This window comes from Vidua macroura, chromosome 1 (assembly GCF_024509145.1).
Source record: "Vidua macroura isolate BioBank_ID:100142 chromosome 1, ASM2450914v1, whole genome shotgun sequence".
Taxonomy (NCBI): Eukaryota; Metazoa; Chordata; class Aves; order Passeriformes; family Viduidae; genus Vidua; species Vidua macroura.
This window is the reverse complement of record NC_071571.1, coordinates 143,013,647-143,040,901: the sequence shown is the minus strand read 5'-3', so window position 1 is coordinate 143,040,901 and position 27,255 is coordinate 143,013,647. Positions and strand designations below refer to the sequence as shown.

General features: G+C 38.4%; 2 protein-coding genes across 3 annotated transcripts in view; one reads left to right on the top strand and one right to left on the bottom strand.

Moving 5' to 3' along the window:
• The window catches only part of NSMCE2 (NSE2 (MMS21) homolog, SMC5-SMC6 complex SUMO ligase), a 127,540-nt gene extending 127,440 nt beyond the window's left edge, over window positions 1–100 (bottom strand). Inside the window, 1 exon segment of the mRNA XM_053978258.1 lies at window positions 1–100. Within this exon segment, the coding sequence (XP_053834233.1) occupies window positions 1–100 (100 nt within the window).
• WASHC5 (WASH complex subunit 5) lies at window positions 101–25,541 on the top strand. 2 transcript variants are annotated; one of them, XM_053978248.1, is made up of 29 exons: window positions 101–154; window positions 1,038–1,338; window positions 3,203–3,348; window positions 4,401–4,485; window positions 4,757–4,857; window positions 5,778–5,970; window positions 6,533–6,685; window positions 9,217–9,330; window positions 10,440–10,611; window positions 11,413–11,540; window positions 11,846–11,975; window positions 12,760–12,872; window positions 13,506–13,672; window positions 14,309–14,384; window positions 15,063–15,173; window positions 15,288–15,428; window positions 16,842–16,922; window positions 17,593–17,694; window positions 18,300–18,479; window positions 18,894–19,018; window positions 19,397–19,559; window positions 20,265–20,367; window positions 20,478–20,557; window positions 21,879–21,982; window positions 22,475–22,604; window positions 22,720–22,816; window positions 23,218–23,371; window positions 23,991–24,078; window positions 25,117–25,541. In XM_053978248.1, the coding sequence occupies exons 2-29, from the start codon at window positions 1,153–1,155 to the stop codon at window positions 25,171–25,173; spliced, it is 3,480 nt and encodes a 1,159-aa protein (XP_053834223.1). In that variant the 5' UTR covers window positions 101–154; window positions 1,038–1,152; the 3' UTR covers window positions 25,174–25,541. The 2 variants fall into 2 exon arrangements, with proteins under 2 accessions (XP_053834223.1, XP_053834214.1); XM_053978239.1 differs by having other exon boundaries at window positions 136–223.
• The last annotated feature ends 1,714 nt before the right edge of the window (window positions 25,542–27,255 follow it).

The window sequence follows — 27,255 nt, the reverse complement described above, 5'->3', positions numbered from 1 at the left end:
GAACCGCCTCATCAACCGGCGCCGTCATGTGATGGGAGGGCTCGGCTACGTCGTCGGGAGCGCCGCCGCCTCCCTCCCATCCTTCCCACCCTCCCTCCATCCTCCCGTGCCCGCAGCCGCCGCCGTCCCTGCCCGCAGGCGCTCCCGGGGCAGGGTGAGCGCGCCGGGCGGGGCGGGCGCCGGCGGGAGCCGCCGAGGGAGCGGGGCCGCCTGAGTGCAGACTGTGAGTTCGACGGTGGCGGAGCGGGACGGAACGGAGCGGGACGGGACGGGACCGGGTTCGGAGCCTGTCCGGCCGCTGCCGGTCTGGAGCCCGCTGTGCTCCCTGTGGAGCAGAGCCTGCGGCGGCACTGGGGACCGGGAGGGCTCCGGGCGCTCGTTCTGGGTCAGAACTGTCTTGGGACAGCTCACTGTCATCTTAAATTTATCGCAGTGGTTCAGAAAGTGTTTGGTGAAAAGTCAAACCTGGTCATAATTTCCCGTTTCTGAAGCACAGACGCTTATTTTTGGTACTGCACGCCGTGTCCCGCAGGAAACGGGTGAACGAATACAAGTGAGCAGGAAATGCAACCACAGCATGGAAGCTCGTTCTTTAGCAATAAATAAAGGAACGGAGCTGTGTCATTTCCATTTGCTATGAAAGTTTTCCTTATTGCTAAAACCCTTATGATTCCTTTGGTTGTCTTTTTAAAGTGGCTCTTAAAAACACATTTTTTGAAGTGGCTTTGCTTTCCTTGGGCCCAATCTCCTCGCCTGGTCATAATTGCTTCAGTATTTGTGGCTGGTTCATTCTTTAATAGTGTTCTTCAACTGTTCTTCAAAAGTTCACACTTCCCCTGCCTGCTCAAACAGGTCACTTCTCAAACTAAGTGTACATGCTGAAAATGAATTCTGTGCATTTTTTCATTTTACAAAGCTGTGGATAATTTCGATTTCATAATTTGAAAGATTGGAGAGTATGCTTAAATATCCACAAGTTAAATGATCAAAAACATGAACACAAACCACTCTGGATGTGTGTGGGTTTGTTTTTACAGGTTATTAATGGCGCGGCTGGTTTCTTCATCAGGCTTTCTGCTTCCAGTAACCTAAAGAGTAAGGATCAGAATCAGACTGCAGGACTTCTGCTGCTCTGTCACATCCAGCTCCACAATGGTGGATTTTCTGGCTGAAAACAATCTCTGTGGTCAGGCAATTCTTCGGATTGTTTCCTGTGGAAATGCCATCATTGCAGAACTTCTGAGACTTTCCGAATTTATTCCTGGTGTTTTCAGGCTAAAGGACAAGGCTGATCAGCAGAAGTATGGAGATATCATATTTGATTTCAGTTATTTCAAGGTAAATCCTTTTATTGTTAAACTTCTCCTTAAAGCATTGCTGTCCCACATTAAGATGTTTCAGGTTGTGAAACAGCCATTCCTGACTATTGTGTTTATTACTATTACATCTTCCAAAATGTTTGATGAGTCATCTGGCCTGTGAATTTTGATAGATACCAATTATATAAAACGTGAGTATTGGATTCTGGGGAGCTGCTACTAGTAGTAGTGGTAGTAGTAGTAATTCCTGCAGGACCACTAAATTAAACTTCCTCCAGGAGGTTCTGAGCCTGCATGGTTGGTTGTTTCCCTTCAGAGCAGTGCCGTGGGCAGTATGCCCATCTTTCTTCTGTTAATCTGTAGCTTATTCTTTGCAGCCATGAAAACTGCTTTCTGCTTTCCTGTCTGACAGTGCTGTGATTGTTCTTCCTCTGGACTTGTCACATGCGCTGAATAAATAAATAAATAAGTCAAGGAGAAGTGTCCATGCAAAGCCCTTATTTCTCTTTCAGAATTAAGCTTGCAGTACTAAATTCCCTCTGTCATTTTCCGCCATGATTAAGAAGGAACATCAGAGATTATCTAATCTGACTTTATTTGGACTGTACAGTACAAGAAATGGTAATAATAAAGCAAGGGAGGCACTTCTAAAATTTAAGTCAATTTCATTGTAGTAGGAGTTGTAGATTTCAGGCACCTAGAGGCTTGGATACTGAAAATCCAGAGCACAAATGATTTCACAGTTAACTTTAGATCTAAAGTGCTTGGTAGAAGTCTTTTTTTTTTTTTTTACACAAATTACTTGAAAATTTAAAAGCAGATAGCTGTAATTGGTAAGAAATACAGTAATCCTTAAAGCCACAGTATTTTTGAATGTTAAGAAAGCATAAGTGTGCTGGTTTTCATCGTTAAAACCAAATAAATCCATAGAAGTCATACTGTTAAAGCAGAGATTAGAGAATTTGCAGATATTTTTACTGTAAATACACCCCTTCTCTATTCACAGTTCTTAGAATTACTTAATGAGGAGAGATTTGAGTTTTGAAAAGTTGAGACTATTTTCTTTGTCCATTTGAACTTCATAGGCAGTTTGGCACCTGCTTTTATCCTTTGTTTTATGTAGATATTTTGCACAGAAAGAGAAGCAGAAGAGTATTTTTTAAAACTCGGATTGTCAGCTGGGTATTTTCAATTAAATTTTAACAATAATTCCAATTAAACTTTAGCGTTATTTTCATTTAGTTGGTGATGCTAAGACTGCATGGTGCTTATAAGAAATATGACAGTGGTAAAGGGTTAGAAAAGTTGTACAATCGCTTTAAGGAAGTCAGGCTCTTCATCCCAACTCTTTTTCCCCCATGATTCTTAATATCAAAGTTTCTGCATTAATTCAGGAGACAAGTGCTGTGCTAGATGTAGAGTCTGTGGAAAAAAAATATGTCTAAGATTTTCAAGCAGTTTGAATGTATGAGAAGTACTAAGCTTTGTGGGCGCTCAATGTTATGGTTTCTATCTGAGAAGTCAACCAGAAGAAATGTGTAAAGGAAGAAATTCCATCAGGGAGATAGCACTACAGAAAGCACTCAGTGCCTTCAGATGTGTTGGAGCTTTACTGAAAGCATGGCTATTCTTTTCCATTGGTTACATTGGATAAATCATATTTAAAGTCATTGCAGATTGTAACAATGTGTAAAACTCATCTTTATGGAATCAATATTTAACCATAAAGTAGGTTAGAAAACTACAGATCCTTGTTTTGGTAAGAAATGGTAACTCTGGTTTGCACACAGGGGTGGTTGTACGTGGTCTGTGTCCTACTGTAGAGAAGTCAAGTAGAGATCAAAGTCAACTGTTGTCTGTAAAGGTGAGTTTCTGTTTTTCAGGGGCCTGAAACATGTGAAGGCAAACTGGAAGCCAAGCCTGAGTTACTGGATTTAGATGAAGAATTTCGTGAAAACAACATTGAAATTTTGACAAGATTTTATTTAGCTTTTCAGAGTGTACATAAATACATTGTAGATTTAAACAGGTATGGTATCTTGAATACATACGGATTTTCAAAGACCAGATTACTGTTTTATCTTATTGATGAGAAGCTTTTTCCTTAGAGACCCAATATACTCCTTATTGAAGCATATTCATGTGCACCAGCAAACCTGGGTTGCTGGAGTGAGTGCTAACCTTTACTCCAGCAGTTCCCTACCAGGTTAATATATGACTTGAAAACATTTAACCTCTCTACCTCATTTCCTGAATTGTAAATCTGAGTTAGTTTTTCTTTACCTTAGAGATTGTCCAGATTTTTTTTTTTTTTAATAAAAGGAGAATCTATATTATTAAGCTAATTTTTTTTGGTCTTGCAAAACAGAATATCAGGTAGTTCGGTTTTTTTAACTTTCATTGGTGTTATTTTCTTGAACTTAATTTTTCAGTGAAGATGCCATATGCTCAAGCTTGCTACTCTGACATGTAAAAAGCAAAATTGAGGCTTCATGAAATGCTCTAATAAAAAGTTACTGAGAATCTTAAACATGAGAGTTGGTTTTATTATTGATGCTATGTGAAAAGATTAAATCTTTGATATTACTTATTAAGTAGTGTTACTAGAAAATCCTTTAATAGGAATAAATCTTCTGTTAATTCAGGTGAACGTACTCTATTTCTAGCTCTACCTTCCAATTTGCAATTGAGATAAATTTATGGTATTTCCAGGAGCTATACTTAGGTAACTTGAAAATATGACAGTTTTACTACATTATTGCATGGCAGCCTTCCCAGGCTGTATCCACCCATGACAAGATTACAAGGATGAGCTGTAAGCTGCCAGGTATCCTCCAGTGTCTTTCACATACACCATCAGGATATGGAAGGAAACTTTTGCCAACTGGTTGACGCTAACTAGGGGTTCCAGTCTCTCATTTTTTAGGAGAGCCTCTCTTTTTTTTGTCTGAAAAACACCATGCTTCTTGTATTAGGGAAATATTCTGATGCATCTGTTGACTTTCACAAAAAATGTCACTGATTGAGTTCTAGTTTGAGAGCAAAATAGTCAATGACCAAAGTTTTTGTCATGATTCCTAGATACTTAGATGACCTCAATGAAGGAATTTACATTCAGCAAACATTAGAAACCGTCCTCCTTAATGAAGATGGAAAACAGCTTCTAGTGAGTATTGACTAGTTTTGTAATAGTAGAAGATTAACCCACTCAGTAAGAGCCAAACTAGACAAAAATTTAAGTTTACCAAATGCATGGAAATGCTGTGACTCACTTCAAGGAGGACAATGAGTAAAAATCCTCAGCCTGCCATTTTTCATGTTGTGTTGACTACGTTTTTGACATTGGGTTAATTTGCCAATACAAGTTTTTCATTAAATGTTGCTTCAAAATCATGTCTATGTGATTTTCTTTCTTCATTCTTTCTCTTTCCAAACAGTGTGAAGCCCTGTATTTATATGGAGTCATGCTACTGGTCATTGACCAGAAGATTGAAGGAGAAGTCAGAGAAAGAATGTTGGTTTCCTACTACCGATACAGGTCATGTATATAGGTGTACTGAAGCACTCAAGGCTGAGATGTGTACCCTCCAGTATATTCAGTAATCTAGGTCATTGAATTAAGATAAGTGGAAATATTGACACCTTTTTAATCAGCTGTCTTTATACAGATAGTTCAGCAGAGCTCTCTGAATACCAGTAGAACTCCTTGCTTTAGCTTTTATCTGTGTTTGCAAGTTCAGCTGCAAAATGACCAACAGATTTTTCATTCTGTTACAACAGACATTTGAAGTCCACAAATAAACTTTCAGCTAAAGCTTTTGGGCTGCAAGTGCCAGCTATGAAGTGTCACAGGTTCCCAAATGTGCAAGGAAACTTTCTGAAAAGTTCTGACTATCTAGATGACAAATGTATTGCAAGTCAGACTTCTTGTAGTTACAGTGCTTTTCAGGTAAATCAATAACAAGTTTTACAGAGTAAGTTCTCAGCATCAGGGTATAACAGCTGGGGTCTTAAAGGGTATCAGTGCAAATCCTTCCACACATATAAAATACTGCTTTAACTATGTTTATGCCTCCCAGTATATAATGAGAGGTTCTTTAACTCTGGAATGTGGAAGTAAATTGACAAGGGGAATCCAGAAATGGGGAGAAAGAAAATGAAAATTTAAAAAAGAAGGGAAAAAATGGAACAAATTCTTCTCTGAATATAAAGCTCCTTCTTTCTGTTTCTGAGTTTAATTTTCTGTTTGTTCTTTTTCTGCTTATCTGGAATTTCAGTATGGACATTCACCAGTGTCCTATAACATGGTATTAATGGAATAAACAATCAAAAACCTCCTTTAGACTTTAGTATTTATTAATTTTCTTGTGAGAAGGGTGTGGTTACAAGGGGTGGGAGAAAAGGAAACTATTAGGTCACATAGCTCATTTTTTTGTTCCTCTTTTTTTTGTAAAACAGTGCAGCCCGATCCTCTGCTGACTCCAATTTAGATGATATTTGTAAATTGCTTCGAAGCACTGGATACTCGAGCCAACCTGGAGCTAAAAGACCTCCAAACTACCCCGAGAGTTACTTCAGCAGGGTTCCTATAAGTGAAACATTCATTAGCATGGTTATCGGCCGCTTACGGTCAGATGACATTTACAACCAGGTAAGCCACCCTGAGATAAAAGAGGGCTTTAAAGGGGAGCATCAAATTCATTCTCAGGTTAATTACCCAATCATGAAGTGCAGAAAAAAATAAATGTCAGAGGTTGTGGGGACTCTTGAAGTCAGGTAGTCCAATGTGGCTCAAGTACAGTCAGTTGGAGCAGGTTGCACTGGGCTGCATCCAGTTGGATTTTGAGTATCTCCAGAGGTACAAACCACAGAACCTCTCTGGACAATTTGCTGCAGTACTTGGCCAGCCTTGCAGTATAAGCATCATTTTTGTTTAATGTCTTATGATTGGACATGTCTTACTTGACTCATTTACAGCATAGTAAAATCTTACTGTAGCCTGTTAAAAGTAGCACACATCTATGCAGTCAACTTTTACACTTTGGAAATACATCTGGTAAATATGCTGTATGAGTAAGCATGTCCAGCTTACCTAAATAAACTTCTTGCCCTGTAGTATCTGTACACTGCACTCTTTAATGTGTCCCATAATATTTTCAGGTGGTTTATGATGCACTGTATTATGTTTAGCTTTGTTTTGTTACTTTTTCCAGGTTTCAGCATATCCATTACCAGAACACCGCAGCACTGCCCTGGCTACTCAGGCTGCTATGCTCTATGTGATACTATATTTTGACCCTTCTATTCTTCACACTCAACAAGCAAAAATGAGAGAGATTGTGGATAAATACTTTCCAGATAATTGGGTAAAAATTAATCCTGTTTTAAAACTGTTCCCTGGATTTAATGTTATAAGAACAATTGAAATTATTGTTACAGTATGTGTTACAGAAATGTAATAACAACCTAAAACTAGAACAGATTCTTCTCTGTGGAAATTTTACTTTGTTCAGAGTGAAGAAGTCCAAGTCAAACACTCTGGATAAGCATGGAAGGCTGTTCTTTGAAAGTGTAAGTTATTGTCTTAAATGCTTCAGTCAACTGCACTCTAATACCATCAAGATAAAGTAAGTCCCAGGAAAATGTGTGATGGAAGGCATTTTAGACATCTTCTAGTCCAGCCTTCTCCTCAAAGCCAGGTTGACTTCAAAGCTAAATCAAGCTGCCCAGGCCTTGCCCAGTTAGCTTTGTAAATGTCTAAGGTGAAGACTCTGTAGCCTCTATGGACAACTGTGGCTGCACTTCTTCACTCTCATGGTGAATTTCTTCCTTCTTTACCACTGGAATTACCTTTGTTACAGCTTGTGGCTGTTGCTTCTTGTCTTTTCACTGTGCACCTCTGATATGGGTCTGGCTCTGTCGTAGTTGTAACTTCCCTTTAGGTGGTGGTAGACCACAGTGAGATTTCTTTGACATCTTTCTTCCAGCTTAAGCAAACCGTGTTCTCACATACTGTGTCCCCACAGTTGTGTTAGTGGCCTCCTGTTCACTTCATTCCAGTTTGTGCATGTCTGTCTCAGGAGCCCAAATCTGGACCCATTTCTCTCAATAAGACCCCATGAGAGCTGACTAGGAGGAAAGATTCACTTCCTCCAATCTGCTGGCTGCAGTCTGGCATAGCCCAGTGTCTGATTATTCTTTGTTATAAGGCTGCATGTCTGATTCATGTTTGGTTTGTCCAGCAGGACACTTAGGTCCTTTTCTGCATGATTGTGACACAGGCAGCCAGTTGTGTTGTTGCAAGGGTTTGGGTTTGTCCCAAGTACAGAACTCTGTATTTGTCATTTCTGACCTTCATGTGGTTTCCGCTGGTGAATTCTACCAGCGTGTCAAGAATGCTGTAGAGGACAGTCTTGGTCCCCAACAAATCATCCCACACTGATGTTCTTTGAAAACTTGTTTAAGGATTAGCTCTGTGCTATTGTCAAATAATACAGAAGCTAAAGCTGTCACTACATGTGCTTCTATAGACCTTTCCAGGAGTAATTAAAATGGAATTACTACGTTTCAGTACTGATATTTAGGATTTCCATCCAGAATCCCTAGTCTGCAAAAACTCCTGTTGAAATAGGCTGGTATGCAAGAATAGAGTCCCTAGGTTGTCTATATCAAAGGGAATCAGACTTAACAAAGAAACTGTAAGTTAATGTGTGTATCTCTGTTGGCTTCAAGTTGTATTCTTCTATACCATAAGTGGAGCAGTAAAGCAGGTAGGGAAGAAACTGCAATAGCTGACTATTCCAGTAGACATTAGAATCCCTCTGTTTCTGGAGAACTACAGGCTTATTTTTAGAAATGAGAACATGACACTGCCAATTTTTGATTATGCCAGCATTTTTATTAACTTGACTTCATAGTACAAATTGATATTTTTAGACAACACCTATCTTCTTGTGGTCAGGTGTGGATAAGTAAGCTGCATCATACAAAATACTCAACTCCTAGGCTGATTTCAAATTTTTCTTAGCAGTTGAAGTGCTAAGTTCCTTTTGAACTTCCTGAAGTTCCTTTTGAGGAACTGTCATCTATAGGAAATAATGAGCTTCACTTCAACAATATGAGAGAGATCTTCATATCAGTAGACCCGGGTCCCATTCATTTGCCTTTCTTTGACACTGCCAGAAGAGTTCAAAGGCTGACAGTGTTATCATGCCTGTATGGAGGAATATTGGAGCATCATTGTGACAAAGCTCGTAATCCTACAGCTCTGTACTTCCTTCATCTATCAGTAAACCAAGTCTTCAGTTTTTAATCAATTATCTTACAAAATCTTACAAATACTTGTTACTTACTCACAATTCTGTATTTTTAATCATTCTTAAACTTGTTCTAGGAGTCTGAAATCAATTTCTCTTTGCTCCTCAAAAATCATACTGTTTTACTGTAATTTCATTCTGTTGTGTCACTGTGAAAGATTCATTACAGTTTAATTTAGTCCTTTGGGCATCCTCACAGTAAGATTAATTCATCTCATTTTGCCCTCCCTATCATAGTTTTTTTCCCCAGTTGCTTTTATCAATCTTCTTCAGAGCATCATGGAAATGAAAAATAAGTCATGAGTTCATGGAGAAAAAAAATTGAGTATCATATATAGTGACTGAAAGAATTGTCATCTTGTTTTCAGAACTAAGCTTCTAATTAATTGTGTGCCTTTTGTTTCAAAGTCTTCTTGCTTTCCCAAGGTGGTACACCAAAAAGTACTGCTACCAAAAAAGTTCAGTTATCTCTCATTTATACCCACAGCATATCCCTTTCTGTCATATTGCTAGATGAAAACCTTGTATTTTTCTTAATAATAACATAAATACAACTTCTTGTTTTCTGCTTCCAATTTTAGGTCATTAGCATTTACATGGGAATCACTGTCAATCTGGCAGAAGCATGGGAACCCTACAAAGCTGCTAAAACTGCCCTCAACTACACACTGGATCTTTCAAATGTCAAAGAGCAGGTACATAAGCCAGCATTAAGTATTTTTAGCAAGATGCAAGATGTGTGAGCATCTCAAGTATGTGACATCAATAATGCATGGGTCTTTTCTTCCTGCATACAATATATGTATTATATTGTCTGGCAAACTTAGGGAATATGAGTAGAAATTTTTCCTTCATCTTTAGGGAAGAAGTTAACCAAGTAGAACTCAATTAATAATAAATGTGGAAGGGACTCACAGCTGGTCTGTGAGTCAGAAAGGGTTAGTGAAAGAGAGGAGCTGATAAGAGTTGCCTTTGCTCCTGAAAGGAGCTTTACCAAGGCCTTCAGGCTGGAAACAAAGGAGAGAGAGAGATAAAGGAGGGGCAGGCTGCCTTGCTCCGATGAATATTACGTTGCTTGATTCTGACCAATGAATAAGTATAAACATTGTGAAAGAGTATAAAAAGACAGCATGCTGTAAAACAAATAGGGAGAAGCCTTTTTAAATACAGTGTGTTCTTCAGTTTGTTATGACTGTCTCACAGTGACAAATAAGTATCTCCATTCTGTGATAGATTTTTGTTGTTTTTCTTTCCCTTTAGGCAATAAAATATTAGTACCTTTTCTTAGGAATAATTCCTAGAGAGTATATAAGTGGATACATAAAAAAGTCTGCATTTTTGAAACATTGTGCTTCCTGTGTAGCCTGGACTCTGGAACTACTTTCTGTGGGAACACGTGTGCTGTGTGTGCAGGCTGTTTTCTGACACAGGAAAACTGCTTATCAAAGTCTTCTCTCAGCTTTACGTGTCTGCTTTTAGCTTCTGGGTCTCTTTGGGTCATTCCAGAGTTTTATTCCTAAAGGTTTTCACCCTGACCACCTGTGAGAAATATTTGTGCAACATCTACTTCTTGTCTTTCTCACTTTACTTTGAGGGCTATATAAATCTTAGACAAGTATTGCCTTGCTTTAAAGTTAATCTTGCATCCTTTGTCATGCACTTGCAGTGTATAATATTGCCTAATAGTATTGATAATAATTTTTTTAGCACTTTTTTTTAACTGTGTGCCCACTAAGCTCTCGGGAACGTGGTGTATTCCATTTGAGGCAAGGATTTTATTGATGCAGGCTTTGTGTGTTTCAAGGCCAGCAGATACGCTGCAGTCACCGAGCGAGTGCGCACGCAGGTGCAGCAGTTCCTCAAGGAGGGCTGTCTGAGGGAAGAGCTGGTGCTGGACAACATTCCCAAGCTGCTGAATTGTCTGCGAGACTGCAACGTGGCCATCCGCTGGCTGATGCTGCACACTGCAGACACCGGTAAGACACTGCTGAGCTCTCAGTACTGCTCCACTGGGGCTTCATTTTGCGCCCTGAGGGAAGTTCAGTTCTGCTGCTGTTGAAGTCAGCAGTTTCCTCTACTGTTTGCAGGAGATTGTTGAGCTGTTGTTTTGCAAATAGTCTCCTAAAGCCTTGTCTGAAATGGTACATGCATTTCCTCAGTTCTTGTGAGCTGAACACAGGTACAAAAATTAGTAGAAGTAATGATCTTATTGAATAAATTTTTCTGATCTGCAGAAAAACATCATTCTAAGTTTTATCCAGCTCCAAAAAGAAAGCAGTGCCCAACTTCTTAAAATCTTAGTAATTAACACGTTGAAACCAAGTTTTTTGTTCTGTTAAACTGAAATTCAGCTGAAACTGTTGAGTAATGTCTCTCATGTGAGTTTGGGTGTGACCTATTTAGACATTCCCTTATTTGAATCCTTGGGCTGTCTTTGAGGCTTCTTGATATACAAGAGGGCTTCTGTTACACCTCCATACAATTTTTGTAATGGTTTTAGAAATACTGATCTCAAGGCTTCTTGGTCAGATGGACAAAATTCACATTTAGTTTCAGAAGCCTGCAGAAGTTTTAAGAAGGCTGAAGCATCACAGAAACCTTAATTATGTCTATTCAAAGGAAGAGTTAGTCCATGTAAATGGAAAACAAGTGAGGATTTACATACGAGAGCAAAATGTTTTTGCCTTCAAGTATTAAAAAAGAACGTATTCACAAAGATTGAAAAGTTTGGCCAAATTCTATGTAACAGTGGGGAAATGTTGTCTTCCTATTTTCAGCTTGTGATCCAAACAACAAACGTCTCCGCCAGATAAAGGATCAAATTTTAACAGACTCGAGGTACAATTCCAGGATCCTTTTCCAGCTACTTCTGGATACAGCTCAATTTGAATTCATTTTAAAAGAGGTAATGTGCAGCTAACCAGAGTCTTCTAAGATATCTAACCTGAAAAATCAGCTGGGTATTTTTAAAAGTGACTAAAAATCTAAAAATCTGCATAGCTTTTTCATTCAGTAAGCTTCTGTCACTGTATGTCCATCACACTGTCTGTGTTTATTAATATTTTTAATTTTGGTTTTAATATTCTGGCAATATCTTGAAGTTATGTAGTAATCACTTAGTCAGTTCCATCTGTTTTCAGTATTTTATTTCATCTATAGAGATATGCCTCCTTTCCAGTTTTGTAAACCAAATGCTTTGGGTTTCAGTAGATGTTCAAGCAGATGCTGTCAGAAAAACAAGCAAAATGGGAGAACTATAAAAAAGAGGGATCTGAAAGGATGACTGAGCTTGCTGATGTCTTCTCAGGAGTTAAACCTCTTACTAGAGTGGAGAAAAATGGTAATTATTAAAAATTATACTGCCGAGGAAAAAGTGATTTCTATTTATATTTCTAAAGTGATACCAAAATAAAATACATGAGTCTAATAGTGACAATATAAGATCAATTTTCTTGTCCCTGAGCTGCCAGAGTTCTCTTTATCTCTTGTCTTCTTCAGGTTTTCACCACATACTCCATATGTAGGCAATATTTAGGTATCTAATATTTAGATTAAAAGCATTTTTCATTCCTTTATTTAGATATACCAGTTAAAACTATAAAATGTCAGTTCACTTCTATATGTATAATGGAGTTCACATTACCATGTTCTATGTACAAAAGAGTGAGAAGATCATGTCCATTACATTTAGGGATGGTTTACCTCTTCCCTTATTCTTTCCCTGGCTGTAACCTGGATTTCAATTGCATCAGCATTTTTTCAAACTTTCTTTTACTTCTCCTCTACACTGAGAGGTATTCTACAAGTTCTCTAAGGACTTAAAAGTTGAATCTGTGCTTCTTTCCAAATTCCTTGCACTATTTTTTGAAACACTTATTTTTTTCTCTTGAACTGGTGTAAAAATAAGGGTTTTTTAAATGCCTACTTATGTTGGTAGGTGTTTTAATGTTGCATGTGAAGTTTGCATGTTGAAAGACTAGAAATGTACCAATGAAATAAAAACTTGTAAAAATTATCTCCTATGTGTATAATTGTTTGTTTCTTTTGGCTAGCAAGTTTCCTCTATTTTTGCTACCCATCATATATGCAGAGATTTCATTAAATTTTTCTTAATTCTTTCATAGAAAATCTCCAGGCTTGGTTCAGAGAAATCTCCAAGCAAATAATGTCTCTGAACTATGATGATTCCACTGCAGCAGGCAGAAAAACCGTGCAGCTAATACAGGCTTTGGAAGAGGTATGGCAAAGACATTTTGAGATAAATGACCTTTTCCTTCTGGAACTGGAACAACAGCATATTTTACACATGTACTGACGTCTAATAGCAGAGATACAAAACAGATCTGCATTTTAACAAATGTTTAAATCTATTAGATCTTTGCTGTTACATATATACGGTAAGCAGTTTTGTTTAAACCTTGGTATTATAAAATACAGTATGAAAGGTCATGCACCCTGTAGCAGGGGTTTGTAGGTTTTTTCAAAGAAATTAATGTAGTAGTTAACATTATTTGGCAATATTACTCATTTTTTAGAAATTCTGAAAATAAATTCATTTGTAACTGGAAAGGCAAAATAAAAAAAAAAAAAAATCTGTATTTTTTTTGTATGTGCTGCTTCTATTTCCAGGTTATAAAAGAGTACTCAGAAAGATGTTTCACAGTACACCTTCTTGAATAACTTTGTGAAATTTATTGTTAATATACTCTATAACAGGCCAGGATTTAAGTGTCCTTACTGTTGCTAAAATCCAGAAGTGTCAGTTTACTGATTCTGTTTGTATTGCTGTCCTTAAAGATGAATAGAAAACAACAAAAAAGGAGTCCTTTTATGAGTTTTTGTTTGGTTTTTTTTTTTTTTTTTAATATAGGTCCAAGAGTTTCACCAGCTAGAAAGTAACCTGCAAGTTTGCCAGTTTCTGGCTGATACCCGCAAATTTCTCCATCAGATGATCCGAACTATCAACATTAAAGAAGAGGTCTTGATCACCATGCAGATAGTTGGTGATCTTTCTTATGCTTGGCAATTAATTGACAGGTATGTTAGCAGGAACTTTTTCTTCCAGTCAGTAACTATTTGTAAAACTTGTGGGAAATAACATGCATAAATGTTTGTAAGACTATAAATGTTTCCATTTAAAAACAGTCTTGAAGCATTATTCTGTGAGTTGTTGAGTATACTGAATTATAATCAGCTTGAATAGGAATTAACATCCATCCTTCTCAGGTTGTTAACTGCAGGTTAAGTGATAGTGTAACTTTTTACTGCCTATCGTGTTCTAACTATAACAGCTCTGTTAACCTCCTGTCTCCATCCTTTAGTCTTATTAAGTGTTCTCTAAATTACTGGAGTTCATTTTTCAACCAAAAACAAATGAGGAAAGACTAAAGCTCAGGAACTCTGTTTCCATGGTGGGATTTTGCTGAGCTGCTACTTCATTGCCATGGCTGTTCACACTCCCTGATGCCTTGTCTTTTGTCCCACCTCCCCTTTTTCATACAGGGTTTTTCTAACCAGTATCTCTTCAGACCTAAGTCCTCCTTTAGCAAAGTTTGTTAGTGATCTCCTGTGCCATTTACACACTACACTGGTGCTGTTGACATACAATTAAACAGTTGAAAATAACAGTTCCAGGGGAAGAAGCTGATTGGTTTTGTTTGTTTCCTACTCCAGCTTTACATCTATTATGCAAGACAGTATAAGAGTCAGTCCATCTATGGTAACTAAACTCAGAGCCACTTTCCTAAAGGTAAGTATGAGCAACACTGAATGTACTTGAACACTGCAGGTCAATTAAAGAGTTTGTTTAAAAGGCCTTAAGCTCTGAAATCAGTTAAGACTTCCTCTTAGCAGCATCTTCTATTTTTTTTAGATAGTATTGAATTAACTCAGGGTTAGTTTTAAGAAAAAAAAAAACAAATTATGCATGTTTTATAATGCAACAATTACGTTCCTGCTGTAAAGCACATAAGTCTCGTGGTCCAGCCTCTACTCATTACAGCTGTTTTCTGGAGGCATTGGTGCGCAGATGGGATCCTCTGCATATGGATCAGAACAGGCTGAAGGAATATAAAAAGTTATGTTCTCTGTTTTATTTGTCTGTCAATGAAGCTCTGGCTTCAGATGAAAATATCCTCTGTAGAAATAAGAATGGGAATTAGTGTGAATGAGAATATAAAATTACAACTGAAACATCCCATGCACCTGTTAAGATTTTGACAACCTTAGGGAAGGTAGCCTTATGGGCTGTTGGACTTCTTTGACTTTTAACAATTTTTTTTTCTCTTGGAAAGCCTGGTATAACACTGCTCCTTAGGAAGAATCTAGTACTTTAGGTCATAAGATAAGAGCCTGAGCAAGAGAATTCAAGCATATAATTTTCATCAGAAAAACAAAGGTGAAGTTAAAATGTTAACTTTATTTCCAGCTTGCTTCTGCTCTTGATTTGCCACTTCTCCGTATCAATCAAGCGAACAGTCCCGACCTTCTCAGTGTGTCCCAGTATTACTCTGGCGAGTTGGTTTCCTACGTGAGAAAGGTGGGTGCTTGGAAGGCATAAGTGCCTTGTTCTCTAATTATTTTTTCTTAATTGAGGATTATATTCTTAATGAGAATATACTGACTGGGGGTGTTTCTTCTCTCATTTACAAAGGTTCTACAGATAATTCCAGAAAGCATGTTTACATCTCTTCTCAAAATCATAAAGCTTCAGACTCACGATATTATTGAAGTGCCTACTCGCCTTGATAAGGACAAGCTACGAGATTACGCTCAGCTGGGACCACGATATGAGGTGCAGTTAAAACAGGGAATTCTGAAAAAGCAAACCTTATGCGTGGCCAACTTTACCCTAAGTTTAAATCTATACAGCTCCATAGAGTTACAATTTAACAGTGAAATCAGATTTGTTGACTTTAAGTTAAAACAGACAGGTGTTATTGTGAGCATACCTTAGGTTTCACAAGGATAGATGAGTAACTTTTGCACTTCTGTTTGTAGAAGTTTAAACATTTTATCTTGTAGAGAAGGAGAGGAATAAAAACTAAATAAATGTATAAATGAGCATAAATATATTTTTATTTATTGGAGAGGATGGAACCCTGAAAACCTGAGTCTGAAATGAATCCCTCCATATTTGGCATTCTTGTTCCAAGAGGAGGAGGTCAAAGACTGAATAAGCCAGCAGGGTTAAGCTTTTTGCTGCTCTCAAATGAGGAGAGGATAGAAGCACGTTGATTTGACCAGATAAAGCTGCTGTTGCTCATTTTGTCTCTGTTTTTTCTTCTGCATTGTAACCAGTCTGGAAGAGTGAGCAAACATTAAAATTACGTGGTTTTATTTTCAGTAGAGGAAGATGCAACACAAAAACCTGAGTAGATCAGTCTTTCCCCCAGAGAATCTAATAATCAGTTAAGATGCCAGCTTTTCCCTGGAGATTTTGCCAAAGTGCTCACTTGTTCGGTGTTTTCTGCAAACAAGCTGTGATCTCTGATTAAGCTGATGTTCAGTCCTGAACATTAAAAAGTCTCATGGGGGAGTTTAAACCTAAAGTGAGTCTGGCTTGTGTGTGGGTAGGAGTGAAGGAGAAGGCTGTGTTCAGTAATGTTTTATTTTGAGGCGGTAAAAGGAAAACAGCTTATTCTAAAGCTTTTCACTTAAAATTTCTGCTGAACTGTAGATCTGAATGTGTCTTCTCTATTCTGTATTGTAAACACCTGAAAGGCAAAAGACTGGCTTGTGTGAACTCTGAGCATAAGGATAATAATAACTGTAAATAATTGTAAAACTTCAAGTGAATGTGCTACCATATTAGATCAGTTGAAATACTGAGGTGGACTCACGGTGGCAGCAGGCTTTATTACAGAACAGCTACTGTGAGCTGTGTTCCCAGCCTGCTCAAAGGTACCAGCTGAGAGTTTTGTCCAAAGTATTTGTGCACACAAGATACGGCTGGTCTTCCCTTCCATAATCCCTCTGAAGCCTCTGAGAGGTACCTGTTCGTTCCTACTGCTAATACACTTCCATTTATCTGACTAAAAGAAAGGTAATTATATAAGTAAGTCTAGAACAAGATGTAAAGTTGAAAGTATATCAGCGCAAATTATTTAAATAGAAAATAGGAAGCTACTACTGGGAAATATGAACTTTTTTTAGAGTAATTACTTACATCTATTGAATTACTTCAATGAGTTTTTTTCTGTTACAGGTTGCCAAGCTAACCCATGCAATTTCAATCTTCACTGAAGGTATCCTCATGATGAAAACTACTTTAGTTGGTATCATCAAGGTAATGATCCATTATTTCAATAGGAAAAGGTTGTTTGATAGCAATTAGTACTTTAGCACAGATTTCAGCACAATATATGATACCTCAAGGAAAAATAAAAAGATAAGAAAATATAAGTTTGCATACAAATTTTCAAACAGTGATGCCTAAATTGGCAGCCAGATAAGAACTATGTTTTTTTTTAAGGAACTATATTTTTTCCTAGGAACCCACAGTCCCCATTGTTAATAGATTCATCACTGTACTCAGTGATCGTTGGAGGTTTTTCCTGCTGGAGAGCTTTTCTGAAGAGCTGTTTCTTCCATTGGTATAATCTGTCCTGCAGTTTTACATTAAGGCTACATTGATACCTCTTTGAGAACTAGAAGCAAGTATTCTTGAAGAAACAAACACTTCTTAATGCATTCCAGCTTCTTAGAATTGTGCAACATTCTCAGTGGATCATGAACAAAATTTGAATATGGGAACTATAAACCTTTGCCATTCAAGTTAAAGAAATCATTTATTCTCTAGGAGAAGAATGTTCATTTTTTATTCTTTGAACAAGCTCTGGTGGTTGCTAACAGTGCTTTCCTGTTTATCAAAAATATTCAATATCTTCCTTGGTACAAAATAAATTATATTTTTTATACCTTTCTGACTTTAAAGGAAAAGTGTTTCTCCTACTTAGGTGGACCCAAAACAATTACTGGAGGATGGAATAAGAAAGGAGCTGGTAAAACGGGTGGCTCTGGCTCTTCACAGGGGCCTCATCTTTAATCCTAGAGCCAAGGTTGGTTTTAATTTTTTATGTATCTTGCATGTGCAGGGACCTCTTTTATTATACTGCCTTATAAAAAATAATTTATGCTTTTATGTGCAGATTTCCTTTTTGTGAAAAAGGTTTTGGACTGCTGAAGGTTATTTGGAATTCTTTATTTGATGTTCAAATGAGTTCATAAACTGCCAAGAGTACATAGAATTAAAAAATATTTATTTTATTCTATTCCAAAGTGTCCTTTCAATTCTGAATTCACAGTACTGCCTTTGTCTGTGATGATTGACAGGTCACATAAGCCAAGTAAGCATAGATAGGCAATGATAAAATAAGAAGTGACTCCTTGTTTTGATCCTGTCCAGATTGTTGAATCTCCCAGATCAGTCAATAGTACCACTGAAGGCAAAAATAAATACAAAAAGTGGGAGGAAAAAATATTTAGTAATAATTAATTCAGATATCAAACTTTGATAAATTTCTCAGGCTTTTCAGATCTGGCTGGACCTACTGAAATGTTCTAGAGGTTGCTCTATAAGGGTATTTAGAAGCCTTTAACATTTTCTTCTAATTCTACCTATTCACAGTTCTGGTCTTATCTTTTTGTTGTTGTTTGTCTCCAGCCAAGCGAACTCATGCCCAAACTGAAAGAAATGGCAGCTACAATGGATGGGTTCCATCGATCATTTGAATATATCCAGGATTATGTCAACATATATGGTTTAAAAATTTGGCAAGAGGAAGTGTCTCGTATTATTAACTACAACGTGGAACAGGAGTGCAATAACTTCTTAAGAACAAAGGTGCTACTCAAACCCCAAAACAACAAAAAAGTTGATAAATGTCTTTAGAGTTGGCTGTTAGAGCCTGTGACTGATGGCATGTGTACCCATTGTTTATACCATTGTAACTTCAACCAAATGTGCTACCTAGTGTATAAAACATCTGCCCCCAGCTCATTCTGAAATGTTTCATCATCCCACCTTCATTATTTGTACAAAAGAGGAAATTACCCAAACTAGAATATCTTAATGTATTTTTGTAATAAGATTGATTCTTCTCTTAGCTTTATTCTGTTTTTATAGTGTTCTGCTATGTGTAATTTACAATATTGTGTTACAGTGTGCTCCTTTTAAATGGAACAAAAGGAAAATTTCTAAGCAAATTTAAAAGGTGCAATGGGAACACTGCAAATTACTGTAAAACTTATTTTTCAGATTCAAGACTGGCAAAGTATATACCAGTCTACTCATATTCCTATACCAAAATTCACACCTGTGGACGAATCCGTAACATTTATTGGTCGTCTTTGCAGAGAAATCCTGAGGATCACAGACCCAAAGTAAGTACTTCGTGTCACCATGCATTGGATAGCTCCAATTCCACCATACACAAACCAAAATACAATAGATAGTTTTTCCTCAGCTGTCATATCTTTATATAAAATCAGATTTACCCAGTCCATCCTGTGCATTTTAAATATAAGTCTAGAAAAGTGGTGATTTTAGTCTAAGAAGGAAAACAGTGTGTTAAACAAATGGAGGAGAGAGAAATCAGGGACGGGTGACAGAACCCTGGTGGAGAGAGGAATAGCTAAACATCACCAGAGATACTTAGACAGTCTTTCTCATCTGTCTAAGAAAGGTAACTCATTACTGAGAGTATCACAGGAACTGTCTGCAACTTTTTCTGAAGTTGTTTGCTGATTTTTTCCCCTCAGAATCACATGTTACATTGACCAGATGAATACCTGGTATGATATCAAAACTCATCAGGAAGTAACCAATAGTCGTCTCTTCTCAGAGATCCAAGATACTTTGGGTACCTTTGGTCTCAATGGCTTAGACAGGCTGCTGTGTTTCATGATTGTAAAGGAGCTGCAGGTAATTTTTGAACGTCAGTTTCTCAAGGCCACAATGCTTCATTGTTTAATAATGAATTTTTTAAAAAAATCTGTTAATTACTGAAATGGTAAAGTTAAATTAAAAGCATTTTGAAAATGATTGTTCAACCCAAAAGTGAGAATTTCAGTTACAGATAAAATTATGGAAGTTGGTGCTCTTAAGTAAATGGTGCTGTGTAATTCCAGGTTGTGTGGGGATGCTTTCTGAAGGTGTACACTGTGTGTGTACTTAAAAGTTGATTTCAGGTCATCTTCTATTTTTCTGTTTAGATATCAACAAAGATTGTTTGGGTCTACCATGATACATCAGGTGTCAATTCTATGAAATTACTGTTTCCCTAGTACCTGTTGTGTGAAACCAAGTTTTTTGTTTCCTGAGAAGAATCTAGTTCTAGCCTGCTTAGAGATTTTAAGGGAAATAAGTATCAACAAACACAGTTCTTTCTGAAAAATTGAATTACTACTTGTCCATAGTGGATATTTGATACTGACAAGGGGGATCCTTAATGTTGTAACATTGATTAACATAACTCCAAAAAGCAAAAATTGTAACTACAGAATTCCTCAACTCTTCATCTATGGAAATAGTCTTCCCCTGCTGTTAAAAAAGGCTCCAGTGCCATCAAGATTAATCATAGAGTGCATGTGTGACAATTTTACTTACTTATTTCTTTCTTTTGTTTAGAATTTCCTCAGTATGTTTCAGAAAAATATATTGCGTGACAGGTCAGTACAAGATACCTTAAAAGCACTTATGAGTGCTGTCAGCCCCCTCAAAGGAATCATAGGTAAGTGCTTACTGGTTAAGATGGAAGAAAGCTATTGTCTTTGTACAATTGCATTTATTTCTCTTCTTACTTGTTCTTTTTTTAATGCCTCACCCTTATTATTTTCTCAGCAAATTCAAACAAGGTTTATTCCGCAGCAATTGCAAAAACACAGAAGATCTGGACAGCTTATTTAGACTCCATAATGAAGGTAGGTTCATGTGACTTACTGTTAGTTAAAATTCACTCGAGGCTCTTTGGTTATATTGGCCCCTCCATTCAGGAGGGACATGGAGGTGCTGGAGCATGTCCAGAAAAGGGCAATAGAGCTGGTGAAGGGTCTAGAGGGTAAGTCCTGTGAGGAGCAACTGAGGGAGCTGGGGGTGTTTAGCCTGGAGAAAAGGAGGCTCAGGAGGTACCTTACAACTCTCTACAACTCTCTGAAAAGAGGCTGTAGCCAGGCAGAGGTTGGCCTCTTCTGAAGACGCAGGTAACAGTGACAGGACAAGAGGACATGGCCTAAAACTGCACCAGGGGAGGTTCAGGTTGGACATCAGGAGGAATTTCTTCATAGAAAAGGTTGTTAAACATTGAAACAGGCTGCCAGGGAAGTGTGGAGTCACTGTCAGGTGTTTAAGGACAGACTGGATGTGGTACTCAGTGCCAGGATTTAGTTCACAAGGTGGTGTTTGGTCATAGGTTGGACTCAATTATTTCAGGGGTCTCTTCCAATCTTAATGGTTCTGTGATTCTGTGATATTTTAATCTGCTTATTTTACTATATTGTATTATATTGACTTGGAATTATGTAGCATCACAAGGGGAGCAGGCCTGGGTTTCCAAGAGCTCCTGAGCTTCGTTTGTATGGGTACCTCACACTCCACAAAGTGCTTAGCACTGAGATTCATAAGAAATTGTTCACCAAAACCAGAGTCTGGCACTAGAGATCTGATCTGGGCAGACTAAGTTAGTGTTCAGTGTCAGGAACTCCTCGCAGTGCCTTGTGACCATGATATGCCCAAGGATAAAGTTTGGAGCAGTAGCATTTCCCAGACTTGCCTTGCCTCAGAAGGCAGGTGCTGAAGATCTGAACAAGCTGTCCCACTATCCTGGCTCTTTATCTTGTCTCTGTAATGATACAATGGGACCAGTGTTTCTCAGAGTGCTGTGGATGCTTATGTTGCTGGAGTGAACAGGAAAGGCCAGGGAAGGAGAAGGTTGACTGCAATGAGCCTCTCTGATGTTTTCTTCTCCTGCTGTGCTGACCCTAAGATTTACAGAGAGGTGGGAAACAGAGTCCAGGCATTTTCACTGACCAATGAAAAGCAAGTAACTGGCATTTTATACCTGTTACCTTTTTGTGCCCTTTTCCCTGGGCCTGTACCTGTGACCAGGAACTGTGTGTAAACTTCAAGCACTATGACTACATCTCTGCTCTGAGTGCACTGTGCAGCTGGGGTCAGTCCTTGGCTCCACCCTTCCTTCATTGCATTCAGTATAACACACCACCCTTTTTGTGTTTGTGTCAACAGGTTGGTCAGATGCAGATTTTAAGACGGCAGATTACCAATGAATTAAATTATTCCTGCAGGTTTGACTCCAAGCATTTGGCTGCTGCTTTGGAAAATCTCAATAAGTAAGAAGCAAAATGTTCTGAAGAGCTGCATGTATTATTGTGATGTAATTGTTCATCTCAGCAATCCTTAAAATCTAAAATTACAAAAACCAAAAATTACAAAATCTAAAATCTACAGCAAAATGTGGAATGTGATTTGTGTGTGGATTTTTGTTGATCAGTATTTGAATTTTAACCCAGCAAAAACATTAAAAATAAGTACTTGGCAAGTAATTAGTTTGAACATGCAGTTTCTAATAGCATTTTTTTATACCTGGTTCTGAAATCATATTTAGATGAGAAAAAGGAACAGAATATGTGTGATGCTGATTTTGAATCAAATCTGATGTTTGTAAAAAGATACTCCAGAAAAGGTGTTTTACTCTTGATTGTGGCCATATAGAGTTTTTTGTACCTTTGAGATTGTTATTATTAGTATGACGTGTGGCATCATGTAGGGTTTATTCAGGGGTAATTTTTTAAATTATATAATATAATCTATTTTCCTTTTAGGGCAATACTGGCTGATATTGAAGCACATTATCAGAACCCACTACTGCCTTATCCTAAAGAAGACAACACTCTTTTATATGAAATCACAGCTTATCTGGAAGCTGCTGGCATTCACAATCCATTAAATAAGGTCAGATATACAGTCTAGTGTTTGGTGCAGTTTGCTTTTTTCTATTTTTTCCTTAGTTGAGAAAAAAAATAATTTGTGGAAGACCTGTACTACTCTTTTTTTTTTTTCCCCTCAGATCTACATAACAACAAAACGTCTGCCATATTTTCCCACCGTCAACTTCCTATTCCTCATTTCCCAGTTTCCCAAACTTCAGTACAACAGAAATTTAGGTAATGTGTAAGTTGCTGTTTCTCTAAATCTAATTAAAACCTATGTGAAATCATCTGTAGAGAAGATAGTAAAATTACCTTCATAGAAAATACACAGTTCCTGACTTTATCAGTTCAGTTCAGACAGTTTTGTTATACTATTTAAGCCAAATATAATAGGGTAGGAAACAGAATCCAGACTCCTGGGTTTCTCTTTCTATCCTATGACTCAGTTAAAATCATTAAGCCATTCGCCATGGAAGACATGCAGTTGTTAACATTAGTTTTGGACTTTTTTGTGTGGGCAAGCAGAAGGGGACACAACAAAAAAGCCATGAAGACTACATTACATAAGTTAGCCTGTGCTAGAAGAATATGGTCTGGTTTATAAACATGTATTGTTTTGGGTTTTTTATGTGCAGGAGTGGTGTGCAAGCGGCCAGCTGACCAAATTGACTGGCTTCCTTTGGTTCTGGGGCTCCTGACCCTGTTGAAACAGTTTCACTCAAGATACACAGAACAATTTTTGGCTCTGATTGGTCAGTTTATTCGTTCCACGATGGAGCAGTGTACAAGGTATCCATGTTTTACTTTTTACCCAAGTATCACCTCTGTGAAGAGGACTTCAGCAGTGAAAAAGCACTGCTTTTTCAGTATTTTTGTTCTAACAGAGTATAGTTGACATTTGCAGTCTTTCAGTACTTGAAGGGATCTTATGAAAAAGGTGGAGTGGACCTTTTTACATGGGCAGACAGGGTCAGGAAAAGGGAGAATGATTAAAACTAAAAGAAGGGGGGACATTGAGATTTATGTTAGAAGGAAATTCTTTCCCATGAGGGTAGTGAGGCACTGGAACGGGTTTCACAGAGAAATGGTGGATGCTCCATGCCTGGAGGTGTTCAAGGCCAGGTTGGATGGGGCCCTGAGAAAACTGGTCCAGTGGAAATTGTCCCTACCCATGGCAGGGCTGTTGTAACTCCATGATCTTCAAAGTTCCTTCAAGCCCAAACCATTCCATGATTTCATTAGACAATAACAACAGTGTATTTTACTAAATAGAAGATTAAAACACTATTTCTATTTCTAATGGAACCACATGACAGCTAGTGGAAATGGTGTTATTTGAAGGCTGTAATTTAATCCAAGTAACTGGTTGATTAGTAAGAGTGTGATCTCTGTGGTGGTTTAATTTTAGCCAGAAGATTCCAGAAATGCCTGCTGATGTAGTGGGTGCCCTCATGTTTCTGGAAGATTACATTCGGTACACCAAGTTACCAAGAAAGGTAAGAAAGAATTCCGTATCTCTAAATATGCCCCTAAATACCCCAACCATTTTCCCTGGAAAAAGGAGCAGGGAATGTGTGCTCCCACTCAACTTTAGCAAATGAAGGGATCTGGCCAGGGAGACACTGCTCACACCTTCCATTTGTACTACAAATGAGCCAACATAACAAATAATAGATCAGGGTCCTGCTGATGCAGAAGCAGCCCTGGTTTGTAGAGTTCAGTCCCATTACTACAGGAATAAATAGATGAATACTGATAAATAAAGGATTTCACCTTTGTGCTACTTTCAAACTAGTCTGTTAAATTTAATATTCAGTATACAATGCTGGGGGCTGTTGGGAAGGTAAGAAATAAAGTAGAAGTGCCAAGATATTTCCAAGTAATATTAAACTTAGCAGTATTCTAAACACAGGGCAAACAGCTAATTAGAAAGTCCAAATTTTGCTGAAGCACTGTATCCAGTCTTTCCTTCACTTCCTGCCATAGCCTGATTTCCCAGGCAGCTTCCTTGTCTCACATACAAGGGAAATGCTAAAAATCTACTTGTAGAGAGACTTTGTTTCATGTTTAAATGCAACTTAACTACATTTGAAGATTATATATTATTTATACATAGTACTAAAAATAAGTCATAATCCTGATTGCTGTAAAAACTGTACTTCTGTGGTTCTTGCATAAGCATTCAATAGCCATTTCCCAGCTAATATTCACAGTGAAGAGAGTGAGATTCTTCCAGTCTCCTCTTCCCAGCCCACAGTTCTGTGTCAGTCCTGCAGCTGTAGCTGATGCTGTGTGGAGCACAGCAGAGAGGACAGCAGCATTCCTACTCTGTACCTGTGCTCCTGGCATCTCCTCATAGCCCTGGCTGTGCTGTTCCTTCCTTGCCTTGTGCACATCTGGGAGCACATCCTGATGCCAGGCTGGCTCAGGTCAGTAGTGTGTGCTCGGTCATAGATCAGACATGCTTGTTAATGGATGAATGGACAACAAATGGATAATGCAAATGCCTGACTCTGCCTTCCTGTGTCCCTCAGGTTGTTGAAGCACACGTGCCAAGCTTCATTTTTGATGAATTCAGAACTGTTCTATGAATATGGAGAAGGACCAAGGCTTTTCTCCAAACCTGAAATGAGGAGTTGGGGCCTGAGGATGAGGCAAGTACAGCTGTTCAGAACTGTGTCTTTTCTTTGCTTCAAGGCAGTGCCTACAGCTGTCGCTGTGAAATGTAATCATCAGCACTAGTCTATATAACCCTTGTTTAAATCTTGGCAGGATACACAGCTTGTATCTCCTCTAAACAGTGTACATTTTGTCCTGCACATTATAAATGCTGCCTGTAATTGTTAATGTATAAATCATTTAGGTTTTTTGTTCTGAAGAATTACCTGTGAAAGTTTGACTTTTGTATCAGAAATGAACAATGAAATTGGAAATAAATGTGTTGGATAGTTTGCCAGGATTGATGATTCCAAATACAATTTTATTTTTAAAATAATCAGGAGTGAGAATGCATATACAGTGTAAAGAGGTTTGATGTCTGCCTGTGTGCTACAAACATTTAGTGTAATTCTATAGAGGACATAAAATAATTAAATATTTACAGCTGAAAAGTCCTGTTAGACTAATTAAAGGCACAAATATTAGTGTAACTGTAACATATCTAATGTTGGGAACAAGATGCTTAGTCACATAATTTTCACTCATGGTACCTGCAGTGTCCCCTTCCCCAAGATTCACAGATGCTCATGATCAAAAGGAATGACAGAAGTGAGAGGGTTCACAAAAACTCAGAAAGTTTTATTAGTAAATTACACACTTGGCATGGAAATTGATATGTTAGTCCCTAACCTCCTACCTAAGCACACAGCAGTAGGGCTTGGAAAAGGAATGGGATGAAAGGTGGGGTGATGAGAGGGATAGAGAAAGAGAGATGGATTAAAAAGAGAGAGAGAGAAAGACAGGAAGAGAGAAAAAAGAGATCATCAGTCCTGGCTGCAGCACAGTTCCAGCTGATGGGGTATCCTGGGGTGCACACCCAGGCTTTGTGGGGGTACTTTTTTAAAGATAAGTTTTTCCCGCCCTAGAGATAACTTTCTTGACTGTCTTTGCTTATCTCCAGGCGCCAGAACAAGGACGTTTGTCTCAGACATCACTTCCCTTCCTCCTATGGCCCCATTTCCAGCCACAACAATCCTTGGCTGTTATTACAATAATCCTTGATTGGCTCAGCTTTTGGAGTTTGCTATGTGCACAAGCCCCCTTATCTTCCAAGCTTCCACAGTATGGAACATTTTACACCTGGCTTAATTATCTTGCATGGGGCTGCTGTGGAATTGCCAGCAGGGGATGTTACCCTATCACAGGGACAGCCTGGTCATTATCAGGCTGAAAAAGAGGAGGCAGAGGCCATGGCTAAAGGTAAAGTCCCATACTGGGGGTCTGTCCAGCCCACACTCCTGCTTAGAGCAGGTCAGCTGGCACAGGGTGCTCAGGGCCACAGGCAGTTGAGTTTTGAGTATTCCTGGGATGGAGACTCCACGATTTCTCTGGGTGATCTGCCCAGGTGTTTGACCACCTAAAAAAATAAGTTTTTTCTTATGTTAAAATGGAATTTCATGTGTCTCAGTTCTTCCCATTGGCTCCTGTCGCTGTGCACCACTGACTGTAACTGACTGTCACTCTTCTTTTCTCCCTCCATCCATTGAATATTTGTCCACATGAATAAGATCCCTCCTAGCCTTCTCTTCTCCAGGCTGAGCAGTCCCAGCTCTCTCAGCCTCTCCTCCTATGATAAGTGCTCCAAGCTGTTAATCGTCTCCATGGCCCTTCAGTCTGTCCTTGTCTGTCATACTGGGGAGTCCAGCACTCCCCAGCATCCAGATGTCTCTTGCCAAGGCAGAGCCAACAGAAGGGTCATCTCCCCCACCTGCTAGCAGATGTGCTAGCAGATGTACCACCAGCTCTACCCAATGCAGCCCAGCAGACTTGTGGTCACTGCTGCAGGAGTGAACTGATTTTCCTAGGATTCCAGGGAAATCCAGGGGGAAGACACTTCTCCCCAGGAACAACTTTTCTGCCAAGTTGTTTTCCAGCAGTTGCTGAAATTCATGAGTTTTGTGTTGGATGGCTTCTCCAGCCTGTCCAGGTCCTGCTGAATGGCAGCACAACCCTCT

Excerpts from the sequence above, each read along its gene's own strand:
- WASHC5 (XM_053978248.1), top strand. The coding sequence starts at position 1,153 with ATGGTGGATTTTCTGGCTGAAAACAATCTCTGTGGTCAGGCAATTCTT. Across the intron at positions 4,858-5,777 it reads GTTTCCTACTACCGATACAG|TGCAGCCCGATCCTCTGCTG; the intron begins GTCATGTATATA and ends TTTGTAAAACAG. Across the intron at positions 9,331-10,439 it reads TTTCAAATGTCAAAGAGCAG|GCCAGCAGATACGCTGCAGT; the intron begins GTACATAAGCCA and ends GTGTGTTTCAAG.